Here is a 13,627-nt window from a genome sequence, read left to right on the forward strand (position 1 = left end):
AGAACCACTGCACTAGAAAAGTTGAAAAAATAAGGCAGATTCAAGTTTGTTCAAATCATGGCCCCCAGGGTAGATTTGAATCACAATTTATATGTGGTATTATGGGAAAATATCAATAATCTATGTTTGCTTGAGCCTCTTGTATTCTTTTTACAAATGAAGTAATGAAATCAACAGAATTCAATGGCATGCAAACTTGATCCATTGAATCAGTCATGTTGATTAATTTTGAATTAAAGCATTCATAGTCATTGCTAATATAGCTGCAGGACTATAGCCTTCTAGGGGAAAGAATTGGAATGATCCATAGAATGTTATTGAAGTTGTGAGTTTTCAGATCTATTGGGGCTGTAATAAATTTTATGTTAGATCGGATGTCTCAACATTAGCAAGTTTAGTGAGGAAATATGTTAAGGATTTTTTTATCCCAATTCTCCCTAGAGAGCTACAGTCCTACCGCTCCTTTGTTGATCTTGTTTATAATGTTATGGTATCCAAAATGTGTAAATTACATTGACTTTAGTTTATATTTTTTATGTACTTTACAGGTGAATTGTATTTGCTGTCTACAGGACGAGCAAGCTCTGCAGATTCTAGTGGAAAAGTCTACAGAATCTTGGACCCAGCGAGGTATACATGTCTAAGAGATTTAGGCATATTACAACAATGTTTCAATTAAATATTTTAACCATAATTCTTGTGTTCTGTATAACATGGGTATTTATGACCTTTCAACCTCTTACTTGTTGCTAGACATGATCTGGCCCATCTGTCTGTACTTATAGTACATTGTTAAAAGTTTTTGGGGTTGTAATAATTCTGTCAATGTGTCTGTTGGCTTGGCTTCTAATTGTAAATATTTTGTTCAGGCTTTAGCTACACGTTAACAAGTTTACTATTGCTACACTTGCATGATCTTAAGAGTTTGATCAATTCAAGACGACAGGCATTTGATCAAACAATTTCACAAAACATTGAGTTTGATCTAATTATCTGCACTTGTCAATAAGTTACTGAAGATGTGATTGAAATCGTTGCTTCAAGTTACTGATTATTAGCATCAAGTTACTGAAAATGCAATCCAATTCTTATCATCAAGCTACTAAAGATGCAATCCAACTAGTAGCTTCAAGTTGCCAATTTATCAGCATATGATGATAAGCATCAAATTACTGATGATGTGATTCCATTCTTTGTATCAATTAAGTTGCAAGATGTGATCCAAATCTTTGTATCAAAAACTGTAGTACAAATGAATTTATTACAGGTTTATATCAACTTTTATATTCAACTGACATGTTTTTTTATAATAAAGTATTTATTTTTAATTGTTAAAAGAAAAAAAACTAAAATTTCTTATCCTATTTATGCAATGATCACTGTGTCAATTAAATGTAAGTTGTATTTTTACAGGCATAAAAAAATTACTTCTTGAAAATTGTAGCCTTTTACATTAATTAACATTTTAAAATTAATCATGTACCTATCCTATTTTTAGCTCACCTGAGCTGAAAGCTCAAATGAGTTTTTCTGATCGCCTATTGTCCGTCATCTGTCTGTTTGTCTGTAAACTTTTTACATTTTCAAATTCTTCTCCAGAACTACTGGGCCAATTTCAACCAAACTTGGCTAAAAACATCCTTTGGTGAAGGGCTTTCAAGTTTGTTTGAATGAAGGGCCATGCCCCCTTCAAAGGGGAGATAATCACAAAAATGTAAAAATAGGGTGGGGTCATTTAAAAATCTTCTTCTCAAGAACAACTGGACTAGAAGAGCTGAAATTTACATGAAAGGTTTCTGACATAATGCAGATTCAAGTTTATTAAAATCATGACCCCTGGGGGTAGGAAGGGACCATAATAGGGTATCAAACTTTTACATACTTATATATATAGGGAAAATCTTTAAAAATCTTTTTCTCAAGAACCACTGGGCCAGAAAAGCTGAGGTCTACATGAAAGCCTCCAACATAGTGCAGATTCAAGTTTGTAAAAATCATGGCCCCCCCGAGGGTAGGATGGGGCCACAATAGGGGATCAAAGTTTTACATGCAAATATATAGGGAAAATCTTTAAAAATCTTCTTCTCAAGAACCATTGGGCCAAAGAAATTAACATTTACATGAAAGCTTCCTGACATAGTGCAGATTCAAGTTTGTAAAAATCATGGCCCCCTGTGGTAGGGATCAAAGTTTTACATGCGAATATATATGGAAATCTTTGAATATGGGCCAAGGTGACTCAGGTGAACGATGTGGCCCAAGAGCCTCTTGTTTTTGTTGATTGGTTTTAAAAAGTATGATCCAACTTTTCAGATCACAGCATTGTGAATTTCTGAATCTACATGACTATTCACTGTAACTGATGTAGCTGCAATAATGTAGCCCTCTGCGATTTTTTTTTTTTTTTTTGAAAATGTCAGCTATAACTGATGGTGTCTCAGGACTATTACTAGTATTTTCAAGTTGTAAATCTTTTTACCCAATTGTAAATTACTATAAAGTGCTCCCTTGATATATCGCCAATTTTTGTTCAAGACCAATTTGGGCAATAAAGCAGGGGTGACGATATAGCGAATTCAACATTACAGACAGTTCACTGAGCAATCGGAAAAAATTATTCTGTAAAGTTCTTCAGGCTCCATTCGGTATAAACATTTAGATAATCTTGAGTTTATTTCGGCAATTATTTGTAATTAACCTGACTTCCTTTTCCAGACTGTGGCATTATGCTAGGTTGGCATTATAATGGGGGTGTTGACATATGGGGAGAAATTTGTTCTTTAAGATTTTCAGGCAATAAGTGGGGGTGGCATTATAACGGGGAACAATATATCGAGGGAGTACTGTATATGCATTTGTGAGAGCCCTCTGTTATTTATGCATTTGTGAGAGCCCTCTGTAATTTATGCATTTGTGAGAGTCCTCTATAATGCAAATATTTCAAAATGAAATGGCTTAAATTTCCAATGAAGTTTTATGGGGGGTCATCATGGTCAAAGGTTATAGAAGCTGGGACTTTGACTATGAAAATCATGGAAATAGTATAATAAATATCACTGTAGTTCAGAAGGAAGTCTAACTCAGTATTTTTTCAAGGGAACATGAGTTTGTGTGAAATTTTACAACTTTTCAACTTTGACTGAGGCCCCCTCCATTTACTTTGTCCCAACCAACCTGTGAACCATTTCAAAGAACAAGAGCCACGAATACCAAAATATGGCCCTGTAATTTTGAGTAAAATAAAGTATCTTCATTCCAAAATTTCATCATGGTATGAAATAGCTTAGACCTTCTTCTTTATAAATCCAGTGTTTTTTCCGCGAAAATTCACGCATATAGAAATTATAACATGTAGAACCCATAACAGTTGTGTTATTTTTGTAAAAGTTGATAATATCCAACAATATGCACCAAAAATATGTATAACCCCCAGGCCTCGATCCAATAAATATTAATGAATTGTAAATTAGTATATTACATACTGCATAGAAGTTAAGAGTGTTTTTGGATCGAGGCCTGGGGGTAAGTGAATTTTTACTTTTTATGTTCTAAATTTAACCGGAATTTCACATTCCATGCACGAAATCCGAATGCTTTTCCAAACTATAGGTTTAGTACAAATCGTAATATTTAAATATTATAGTTGGGGATTGTTCCATTGTCTTTTTACGAAACCAGTAATTATTCAAAGTTATTAAAATATGATTATTTCAAACAATATTATTGAAATAAAACCGGATCCACGCCATCGTCGGAATCGGGCTACGTATATCAATCGATTTTGCCCCCAAAATTTCAAATAGATTATATGCTCAATTTATGAACTTGAATATATATGTAACCATGTTAGGGATAGTTACAAAAACCTTGTACTAGTTAACAGTTTTAGTTATTTGATCAAACAATTACGAAGCTAAGTCCTCCAATCGAATCCAGATACAATCGAGATCCACCCATTGTCTGCGCCGCGCCTTTACTTCCATACATTTTCTTTATACTATACATATTTTATTTATCTGAAGGCCGTTGAATTTAATAAATATCTGGCTTCACATGTTTCATCTCCGTGCATTCAGTTTTCTTGGCACTGATGAACATGTTGAAATCACTGTCGTAGTACATGGAGGGCCGAGGGGTGCCTAACTCGATAGGCTACTTAGATGCGAAGATATATTGGCATATCCCGTATTGTTTAATGATTTCTAACGTTATAGTACAATATATGGGTACCAGACAAAAATTAGGCATCCACATAACAATACAAAGGATAGACTGTAGGCTACAAGTCTCTGAGGTATAGATCTACAATGTTTACGTGTCAACCGATTTGGACATACGTCATCGGGTACCGTTATATTTCGACACACAGCTATTCCGGTCCATTGCATATTTCATCCGTCAGAAATCAATATATAGAAATACATACAAATATGAATACGAAAAATATATCTAGCAATATGGATCTTGTTTTGCTTTTAAATGAAATTCATTGACAAACAGAATTACATTTGATCTAATTAGCAAAAATACAAGGCAGTTAATAAAAAGGGATAATGATAAAAAAAAAAAAATAATGTAAAAAGTATGTTAACGAAAATAGTGTATATTTCATTGTTTCAATTATATTTATCATTGAAAATTCAGTCTCAACAGCAAGTATTCAAAACCACAAATCATACCAAAATAAAAAAGACGAATGGAAAAAAGAAGATATCATTATAATACTGATTAAAATAGAGGTGAACATATGAATCCCACTCGTTCTTGAAGTAAAAGTTGATGTATTTATTTTTTAAATATATTATCCTACATAATTAAGTAAAATATTACTAAGCATTATAGAAGGAAGAACTGAACACATTATTAAACCACTGTCCTACTTAATTTAGTTTGAGTGTTTATAACATGGAGGAAGTGTCTGATAACGGAAAAAGGTTTCCCTCATGCATTATATGTAAGATAAGAACTAAACCTAATGACAGGAAGAAATGTGAAAGTGTTAAAATAAGCAAATTTTATGGTGGATGCCAAACTACACCATGATTGATAAGATTCTTGTTTCTATTTATGTGAACATAACATCCGCTTAATTTTGTTTGCACACTAACAGTTAGTGTTCAAACAAAATTAAGCGGATGTTATGTTCACATAAATAGAAACATATATAACAGAACCAACCAACCCCCCTCGCATATATTTGGTTTAATAAACCAAATATATGCGAGGAGGGAGTTTGGTTCTATTATATGTAGCAGTATCAGAATACGATTTTTTAATTAATGAATTCGTTTCATAGATGTTATGGAATTAATGATAATAATTAAGGCATTTTGAAATACACACTGGTCTAGATATTATTGTAATAAATGATCCGAACAGGAAACTAATGAAATTAGATAAATGGAACATATTTTACCCGATGATTAGTTCACGTTAACACTTTTTTAGCCTAATGTAAAATAAATTATATCCATATGGCTTAACTAAATGTTCATGTGTTATTCTGTACATGTACGGCTACTTTTGTAACAGTTTCCCTATCCCCCCCCCCCCCCCCCCCCCACACACACACACACACACGCACATCATAAACGTAACTCCCTATATAGCAAAACACAAATAAAAGTGTGAAACATAGGATTAAAATGTTTACTCACTGTCCAAAGTTGTACATGTAGCAAAGTGCGTCTGAAATAACGCCGCTGTCCGAAGCCTGGCTATTACTGTTTACGGCGTGTTTACATGTACATGCGGTATAATAATAACACCCCCAAACAAATAATAAAAATAAAAATCCGAAATCTTATAAAAGATTGTTAAAAGAAGTGATCAATATGCAACATAAACTACATCTAATATTGAAACGCACATACATAGGTCAATAGATCTTATTCGTAAGTCAACGGTTGGATCCACCGTGTTTTCGTGTACCTTTTAAGATGCCCCCCCCCCCCCCCCCCCCCAAACACACAACAAAACAACTATCGGTATGTGCAGTAAATGGTTATACAGTTAAGATATTGGGATCGTGTTTATCTTCATGTCATACTTAAATAACAAAGCTAAGTAAAGAGGTACTGAATTAATATTACTTTAAAACTGTTGAATGGTTGCATATAAATAAAAATTTAAAAAATATATATAAAGAGAGGGAAGGAGACAAACAGAGAGAGGAGAAAGAGATGTACGAGTGTACTATATAGGTTTGTGTTTTAATATAGAATTAACATAGACAGATTTAAATATTTACAATATCATAATTAAATTGCACTGAATAGTGTTTTTGTTTCACTTTTATACCTAGAGAACTTCCACGTAAAAGTACATGAAACGTTGTAAAATTGTGACATTACGTTGCAAAAATTGCGACGTCAATAGCAATCTGGCCAAAACAATGGGTACTTTAACGTCAATAACTAAAAAAATTGAAAAGATATCGTAAAAAGGATAACATATTTGAAAAAAAGATATTCTTGGCTTCTGTCCCCGAGAATAATATCATGTTCTGACAAAGGGCCATTTTTGGCTATTCGTGGCTCTGGTTCTTTACATCTAGATACAAACACACTCTCAGAATGACGACAGTTATGAAAGTGTGACACAAACATTTACTGATGTCATACAAATTTGAATGATGAAGGAAATCTCACTTTGTTTCTAGGTTATTTCAGTGATCGTAATGGTGTACAGCATGTAGTCATATTTTGAAATGGCCTGTTTATCTCAAATGCATATAAGTAATAAATAACCATATCAACACTTCGCTGGGATACTAATGGTGGACTACATGATCAAACCCACTGAACGCCCTTTGAGCTTCACAGGCTTTGATCACGTGACCACCCCACTTTATATTCCATTGAAGTTCGTAAAATGGTTAATTATTTCTTTTAAGTATAATTCAACACAGAAAGTCTATTATTATGATTGTTCCGAAAGCTGATAGAATAGAACTATTAAGATTTTCTGCAAGGAAAGATTATCAACATTCTTCATACCTCCTATAGAATTGTTTTCTGTGTGATGTTAATGTTTGTGGGTATCAAATTTCATGATTTTACCAAGAAGTATAGTTTCACTAGGTCACCTGTGGTACTTGGATCACTTATTGCTATCCATGTTTGTCCATATTTGTGTGGTTTGTAAACAATTAACATTTTCAACTTCTCCTCAAGACCCCACTGGATCAATTTCATCCAAACCTTGCATATAAAGTTTATCAAATGAGGGGATACAGCCAATTAAAGGGGTGACAAAGCACAAACTCCTGAAATTTATATACAAGTTTCAAGTTTGTAGTTGAATAGTTTGTAGTTTGTAGTTAAATGCCTTTCCTGGAATTATAAAGTTGCTAGAATTAGCTCTCTTTAATTAATAATATACCCATTTTTATGGAAAAAGTGCAAAATTTGTGTCTCGCTATAAATTCCACTTATATGGTATATTCAAGTTTGTTCTCACCATGATCCACAGGACCAGATTTAGGCCATCTTAAGGGCTCAAAGGTTTACACAGGAATGAATAAATAAGTTTGAAGAAATATTTATATCTTAAACAAGAAGACTGTAATTTATCAAATTTAAATTTTGTATAGATTTAATTCAAACCATAAACCAAGGGCCAAAGTGGGACCACCAAGTGGTTTAAAACTTAAGAAAAGAATATAATAGAAATATTCTGTTAGGACCAATTGTCATAATTATGTCTGAAATCACTCATCTGATTGACAAACATAGCATTACTCATCTCATATAGAAACATTTGTCTAAAGATCTACCATGGTATTAATTAGCTATGCTAAATGAGTATACTCGGAACTCCTCGCATGCGTACCTTGCACATTGTATGGAGTGTAGTGGAGTTAGCCGAGGATTGCCGAATGACTCAAGTAATGTACAATATGTGGGTTTGTTGTAGTATGTAACTTTGTTGAATATTAGCCTATATTTATTCTTTCCTAAAAAATAAAAACAATGAACAGTTTTAAGTATGATTACTTGATGGGATGTGAAGATAAAGAAAACAGTATGTTAACAGGAGTTTCATGCAAACTGCATTAAAGAATTTCCAACATATCTCCATCCATTTATTAAGTAGAAACTCACAAAAATGTTCTGCTCCTATAATCTTGCATTTTATGACCTGTTAAAATCATCATTTCAAAACTACATAATATACCGTTCAAGCAAATCTCTTCTCTTAAAATCACTTTGCCACATGGGTGACTGCCAAAGATTTAATCTGAAGGAATAACTTTATACAAGATCCAATGAATATCATATTGACCAATTTTGTCAAACAGCTATTAGTGTTATTCTAATAAAGGAGAATGTCTTCAATTTGGCACTGTGGAATCAAATAGACACTACTGAAAGATTAAGCAACGTTTTCCTTTCAGCATTTTTTCATCACATGGTACATCTCTGAAGGTCGTCACTTGGTCATTGAGTGCTTTAAGGCTTCCACTTTGACTGTTTCTTAACATCTTTCTGTGAAATCACTAGAAAATGTCCCAAATGAATAAGATTTCCTTTGTTATCACCAAGTTCCAAAACAGAAAAGTAGAAACACTGAGAACAAAAAACCCATGTCATTTAGTGGAAGACCTGCTTTCCACTGTCTTCAGGTTATCAGCTTACGCCATGAAAAAGACAATTCTTTGATTATATGCTAGTAGAGAGCATTGTCTGCATAGAATACAATCTTGATTGTATTTTATTTCATAATCAACAGGTGTAATTAAGCACCTGCTTAATAGATGTACAACTTGAAGTGTTTAATGCTTCATTGTGTATATATCAGTGTTCATGTATCTTAATGACACAGAAAGATATTGTTCAGGATTTTTTCATTGATGCCGTTTAACATGTATTTTATTACACAGTGTACTCATGGCCGTTTATGATAATTTATTTTAGGATGATGTTTCATAATCTGTGTCAAGTCAAAAATAGAAATCTTTTTATTACCAGCTGTTAGACTGTAGTATATTAGGGGGGACAGAACAAATAAGACATTTATTTACTCACTGCCCAGTTTATATATTTTTAGTCTTTTATTTGCCTATCCTTTACAAGACTGGAATTAATCATTATTCATCAAGTTAATGGAGGTTTTGTCATATATATACTCTACAGAGATCAATCTATTTTGTCAGATAATATTATGACCTCGATCGTTGCTTGTTATGAAAGCCTGTTCTCAGGTATGGAATTAATGAGAAAAATTGTTACTGCAACCATAAAATGAGACAAATTGACCAGCTAGTGTGGTATGAAGAATTTATTAGTCTTGAATATACTACATTATATTATGATGTACCACTTATCCCAGACAGCTATGTTGGGGTGCACAGGGTAGAAGCAAGGTGGAAGAAGAGAAGAGGAAGGTTGCAAGAGTAGAGCCCTCCCCTCCCAAATATAGAGTAGTCATGGATTGTCATTGAATTACAGGGTCAAACTGGGTACTTCTAGGATTATAATTACTCCTTTGTTGCATTCATAAAAGAAATCCGATTTACTTTAGGACAGTTAAAGTAAACACCATTACTACATTGAGAAGACTTATTGAACCAAATGGAATTTTCTGTGGTCTGATACACTGATGATAATTAAGAATTCACTATACCCAGTGAAAACGCTAAAATTTCTATGATTGGACAAAACAATGTTTACAGGTTCAACAAAGCTGTAAATTTGACCAGTCAGTCTAGCTTTAGAAAAAATGTTAGACCAATGAAGTCATCACTAAATAATATTCACATACGGCTAACACATGATCAAGAATATCTGTGACAAGTTCATTTGTATGTGCCCACTAAGTCTATTAATATCTGTATTGATTGAAAATTGAAATCAAACTTGTCTTCCTGCATTGCAAGAGGAAATTGTTCATTGTCAACTGTGTTCTTAGGACACGTTTTGCCAAACCTTCAATCCAAACTTTTGTTTCCAGAGTCCAGACTATATTGCTTCTAAGGAAGATGTGTATTTCAAGAGCAGAGTACCAAACTATTGCCCTCAGCCTAATAGCCTCAGGCAACAGTTGGGTTCTTAGGTTTCATGAAACACATTTGTCCTTAAACCCATTAAACAAAACTTTTAAACTATTAAAACAAGCCTCAATGCATGGTTCATAATAGCATAAAGGACTTTTATGTGTTTTACTGTAGTTGTGGTAAAACTTATGATTAAACATAAAATTAAACTATGTTTTTTTTTAACATTTAGGAGAGGTAACCCTGTGACCTGTGCTATGGCAAGACAGGATCGTCCCCTCCCAACACTGCCTACAGTAACTCCTCCCATCACCAGACCGCCAACAATAGTGCCTCCCACCACCGTCACTCAAAGAAGAAACAGAGTCACAAGCACTGCTGCAACCATGACAACCACATCTAATGGCAGAGTTGGTATGTTACAGCATGCATGGGGCACTGCTGTAGCAATTGTGATGGCTTACTGGCTAGGCTCTTGATGAAATTTTAACATACTAATTCTGTTAGAAGTTGAGATTATTGAGATTATGATTGAAATCCAAACTTTTATGGTACTTGGTAGTTAGGTTGTAGAATTGTGTATTTTTGAAGTACTTTAAATTTGTAAAATGGTTTTAGATCTATGTTTTGTGGAGGGATTTTAAATAGATCTAAAATAGATACATGTGATGTCACACAAAATTATAATATATGATTTGATTGGACACAACGAAAGATATGAACTGACAATAATTACTTGTGCATGTCCTGTGAAATACACTAATTAAAATATAGAATGTGTCAGTAGGCGACATCATGCTTGCTAAGTTTTAATGAAATCTTAGTGATTTGAAGCTATTTGTGCCGTTATTATGGTTTATATTCATTCCATGCATACACACTTCCAGTAAGTAACACATTGCTGTCTTGCTTAGATTTCACTGTATATTCTTGTGCCATATGTTGATCAAAAAATGCAATAGAGTGTACAAATTCTTATGCGCTAGTCAATTATGCAAAATTTCTCAATTGCTACCATTGTTTTCGTATCACCCATAACAAACTGGACATTTTTTCCTTTCATATACATATATTTTATAATTTATATATATATATTGTAATTAAACTTGTTTATTCTTAAGATATTGGTTTTTTTGTTAAGTTCAATATTTTTATGTCACAAACTCCGGTGACTTATTGCAATTGGTTTTCCTCCAGCGTCTGGCTTGCGTTAACAATTGAGCATTTTTAACTTCTTCTTCATACATGTAACTACTATTCCAATTCTTTTCAAATTTGGTATGAAGCATCTTTGGGACAAAGGGGACATAAATGTAAATTTAAGGACTCCTTCACCCCTGAATCCTATACCTGCAAAAAATATACAAATTTTCAAAAATCATCTGTACAATCACACATGTGTAAGAAAAACTAAATGCATAGTGATGTAGAATAAGAAGGCTTCTACAAAAATTGTAAATTTTATGATCCCTGGGGTAGAGGTTCTGACCTCAGGGTGGGGCCATACAACAAAAATGTTTACTATATGGCTACCTGAGTTTATAGGCTCATTGAGTGAACATTTCTGATTCCTCAAAATCACTACTTCTTCTTTATTCTTATTTTTGAGTATACATGTTTTTCTTTCTTTGATAATAGTTTAATGTGGATGAAGTTTACTACATTTTTGGAATGTGCTTTTTAATTGTATGATATTTTACCATTATTTCTCTGTGCAGATCAGGTAAAATAATTCATATAAACATAGGGGATGGCATGCTGGGATACTAACTAAGGCAAGGAAAATTAACATGACGTTATTTGTACTTGTGTCAGTATTTCATTAACTGTGATGTTATTTGTAGAAGTTGACATTGAGCTTTACATGTAAAATAAGCGGCTACAGGGTACATATTACATGTCTAGCATAATAAACATGACCTGTCTAGCAGCATAATAAACATATTTTCCTAAGAAATCTGATAATTTCAGAGGAGATTAATATTGCTTCTTACATAAATATACTGTTCATCATTAATATAGCTAAATTGTACATTGCTTTAATTCATGCAAGGATGCCATTGAACATTTTCAAAACCATTTTTTTTTTGTATAATAATATTTTACCAAGTTTACAGTATTATTGCTTTGTACTATAAAATGTTTACTATATTTTCATATTTACACAATATCCATAGTTATTTTTTAACGTATTTACATTTTTAATAAGCACTTGCAGAATATAATTTAAAAATGTAAATAAAAATCAATTGTATACCATGATTCCAGTCTTTGTTTATGCATATGGCAGGCAGATATTTTTATTAATTTTTTCCAGCTTCTGAAGTAATAGGTAATTCAATTCTGCACTTTAGTAAGTTTACACTGTAGTTGAATATATACTATTTATAAGGTTGATTTGGTACCATATAGTTTAAAATATACCCTAATTTCAAGAATAATTCTATGCTAATTAGTTTAAATGCACTAAATTTTGGATATAATTGTACACCATAGTCTAAATATTCCTAATTTTAAGTGTAATTTGGCATCATGGTCTATATACACTAAATGTAAGAATGATTCTGCACCATAGTCTAAATACACTGAATTTAAATATAATTCTACGTCACGGACTAAATTCTCTAATTGTAAGTATTATTTTATGCCATAGTCTAAATTCACTAATCTAATTCTAAGTTTGATTTTGTGCCATAGTCTAAATATATTAATTAGTTTAAGGAGGTACTCTACATCGTCATAATGGCTGACTTCCGTTCAAAACATGGATGAGAATATGAGTATCAGCAATATTTCTCTATTCATTAAAAATGTTATTGCCTATAGCTGAGTAGCTCAGTGGGTTAGCATGTCGGCTGCTAAACTATAGATCATGGGTTGGAGTAAAATGGGTTTTTAATTTTTTTCAGATTACTTTCTACTAAAACAGCATTTTTTGACTAAATAAAGTTTTGAATTTCAAAATATTGTTCTACATTTCCCCCACTTTTCATCTGTATCAAATTTTTTTGGTGTAGCACACCTCCTTAATTCTACAGCATACTCTAAGTGTACTAAGTTTAAGTATATAATTCTACAGCATACTCTGAGTATACTAAGTTTAAATGTATAATTCTACAGCACAGTCCAAGTATACTAAGTTTAAATGTATAATTCTACAGCATAGTCTAAGTATACTAAGTTTAAATGTATAATTCTACAGCATAGTCCAAGTATACTAAGTTTAAATGTATAATTCTACAGCATAGTCCAAGTATACTAAGTTTAAATGTATAATTCTACAGCATAGTCTAAGTATACTAAGTTTAAATGTATAATTCTACAGCATACTCTGAGTATACTAAGTTTAAATGTATAATTCTACAGCATAGTCTAAGTATACTAAGTTTAAATGTATAATTCTACAGCATAGTCCAAGTATACTAAGTTTAAATGTATAATTCTACAGCATAGTCCAAGTATACTAAGTTTAAATGTATAATTCTACAGCATAGTCTAAGTATACTAAGTTTAAGTATATAATTTTACAGCATAGAATTCAAACACCATACTCTAAACATACCAATTTTAGGTTTAATTCTGTGTCATGGACGAAATGCTTTAATTTTAGGTATAATATTGTGCCATAGT

At 32.5% G+C, this 13,627-nt stretch overlaps 1 protein-coding gene across 6 annotated transcripts in view; it reads left to right on the forward strand.

Moving 5' to 3' along the window:
* Positions 1–13,627, forward strand: part of LOC125652864 (HHIP-like protein 2) — a 38,876-nt gene that overhangs the window by 16,432 nt on the left and 8,817 nt on the right. For 3 of the 6 annotated variants that reach the window (XR_007361743.2, XM_048882306.2, XM_056164648.1), the window contains exons 7-9: positions 549–630; positions 10,230–10,411; positions 12,315–12,329. Coding sequence is in view for 4 of the 6 variants with exons in the window: in XM_048882306.2 (XP_048738263.2) it covers positions 549–630; positions 10,230–10,411; positions 12,315–12,329 (279 nt within the window). In the remaining 2 variants the exon portion in view is untranslated. The remainder of the gene's footprint in view (positions 1–548; positions 631–10,229; positions 10,412–12,314; positions 12,330–13,627) is intronic. The other 3 variants (XR_007361744.2, XM_048882305.2, XM_048882307.2) reach the window with 1 other exon arrangement.

The sequence above is a fragment of the Ostrea edulis genome, chromosome 5, assembly GCF_947568905.1.
Source record: "Ostrea edulis chromosome 5, xbOstEdul1.1, whole genome shotgun sequence".
NCBI lineage: Eukaryota > Metazoa > Mollusca > Bivalvia > Ostreida > Ostreidae > Ostrea > Ostrea edulis.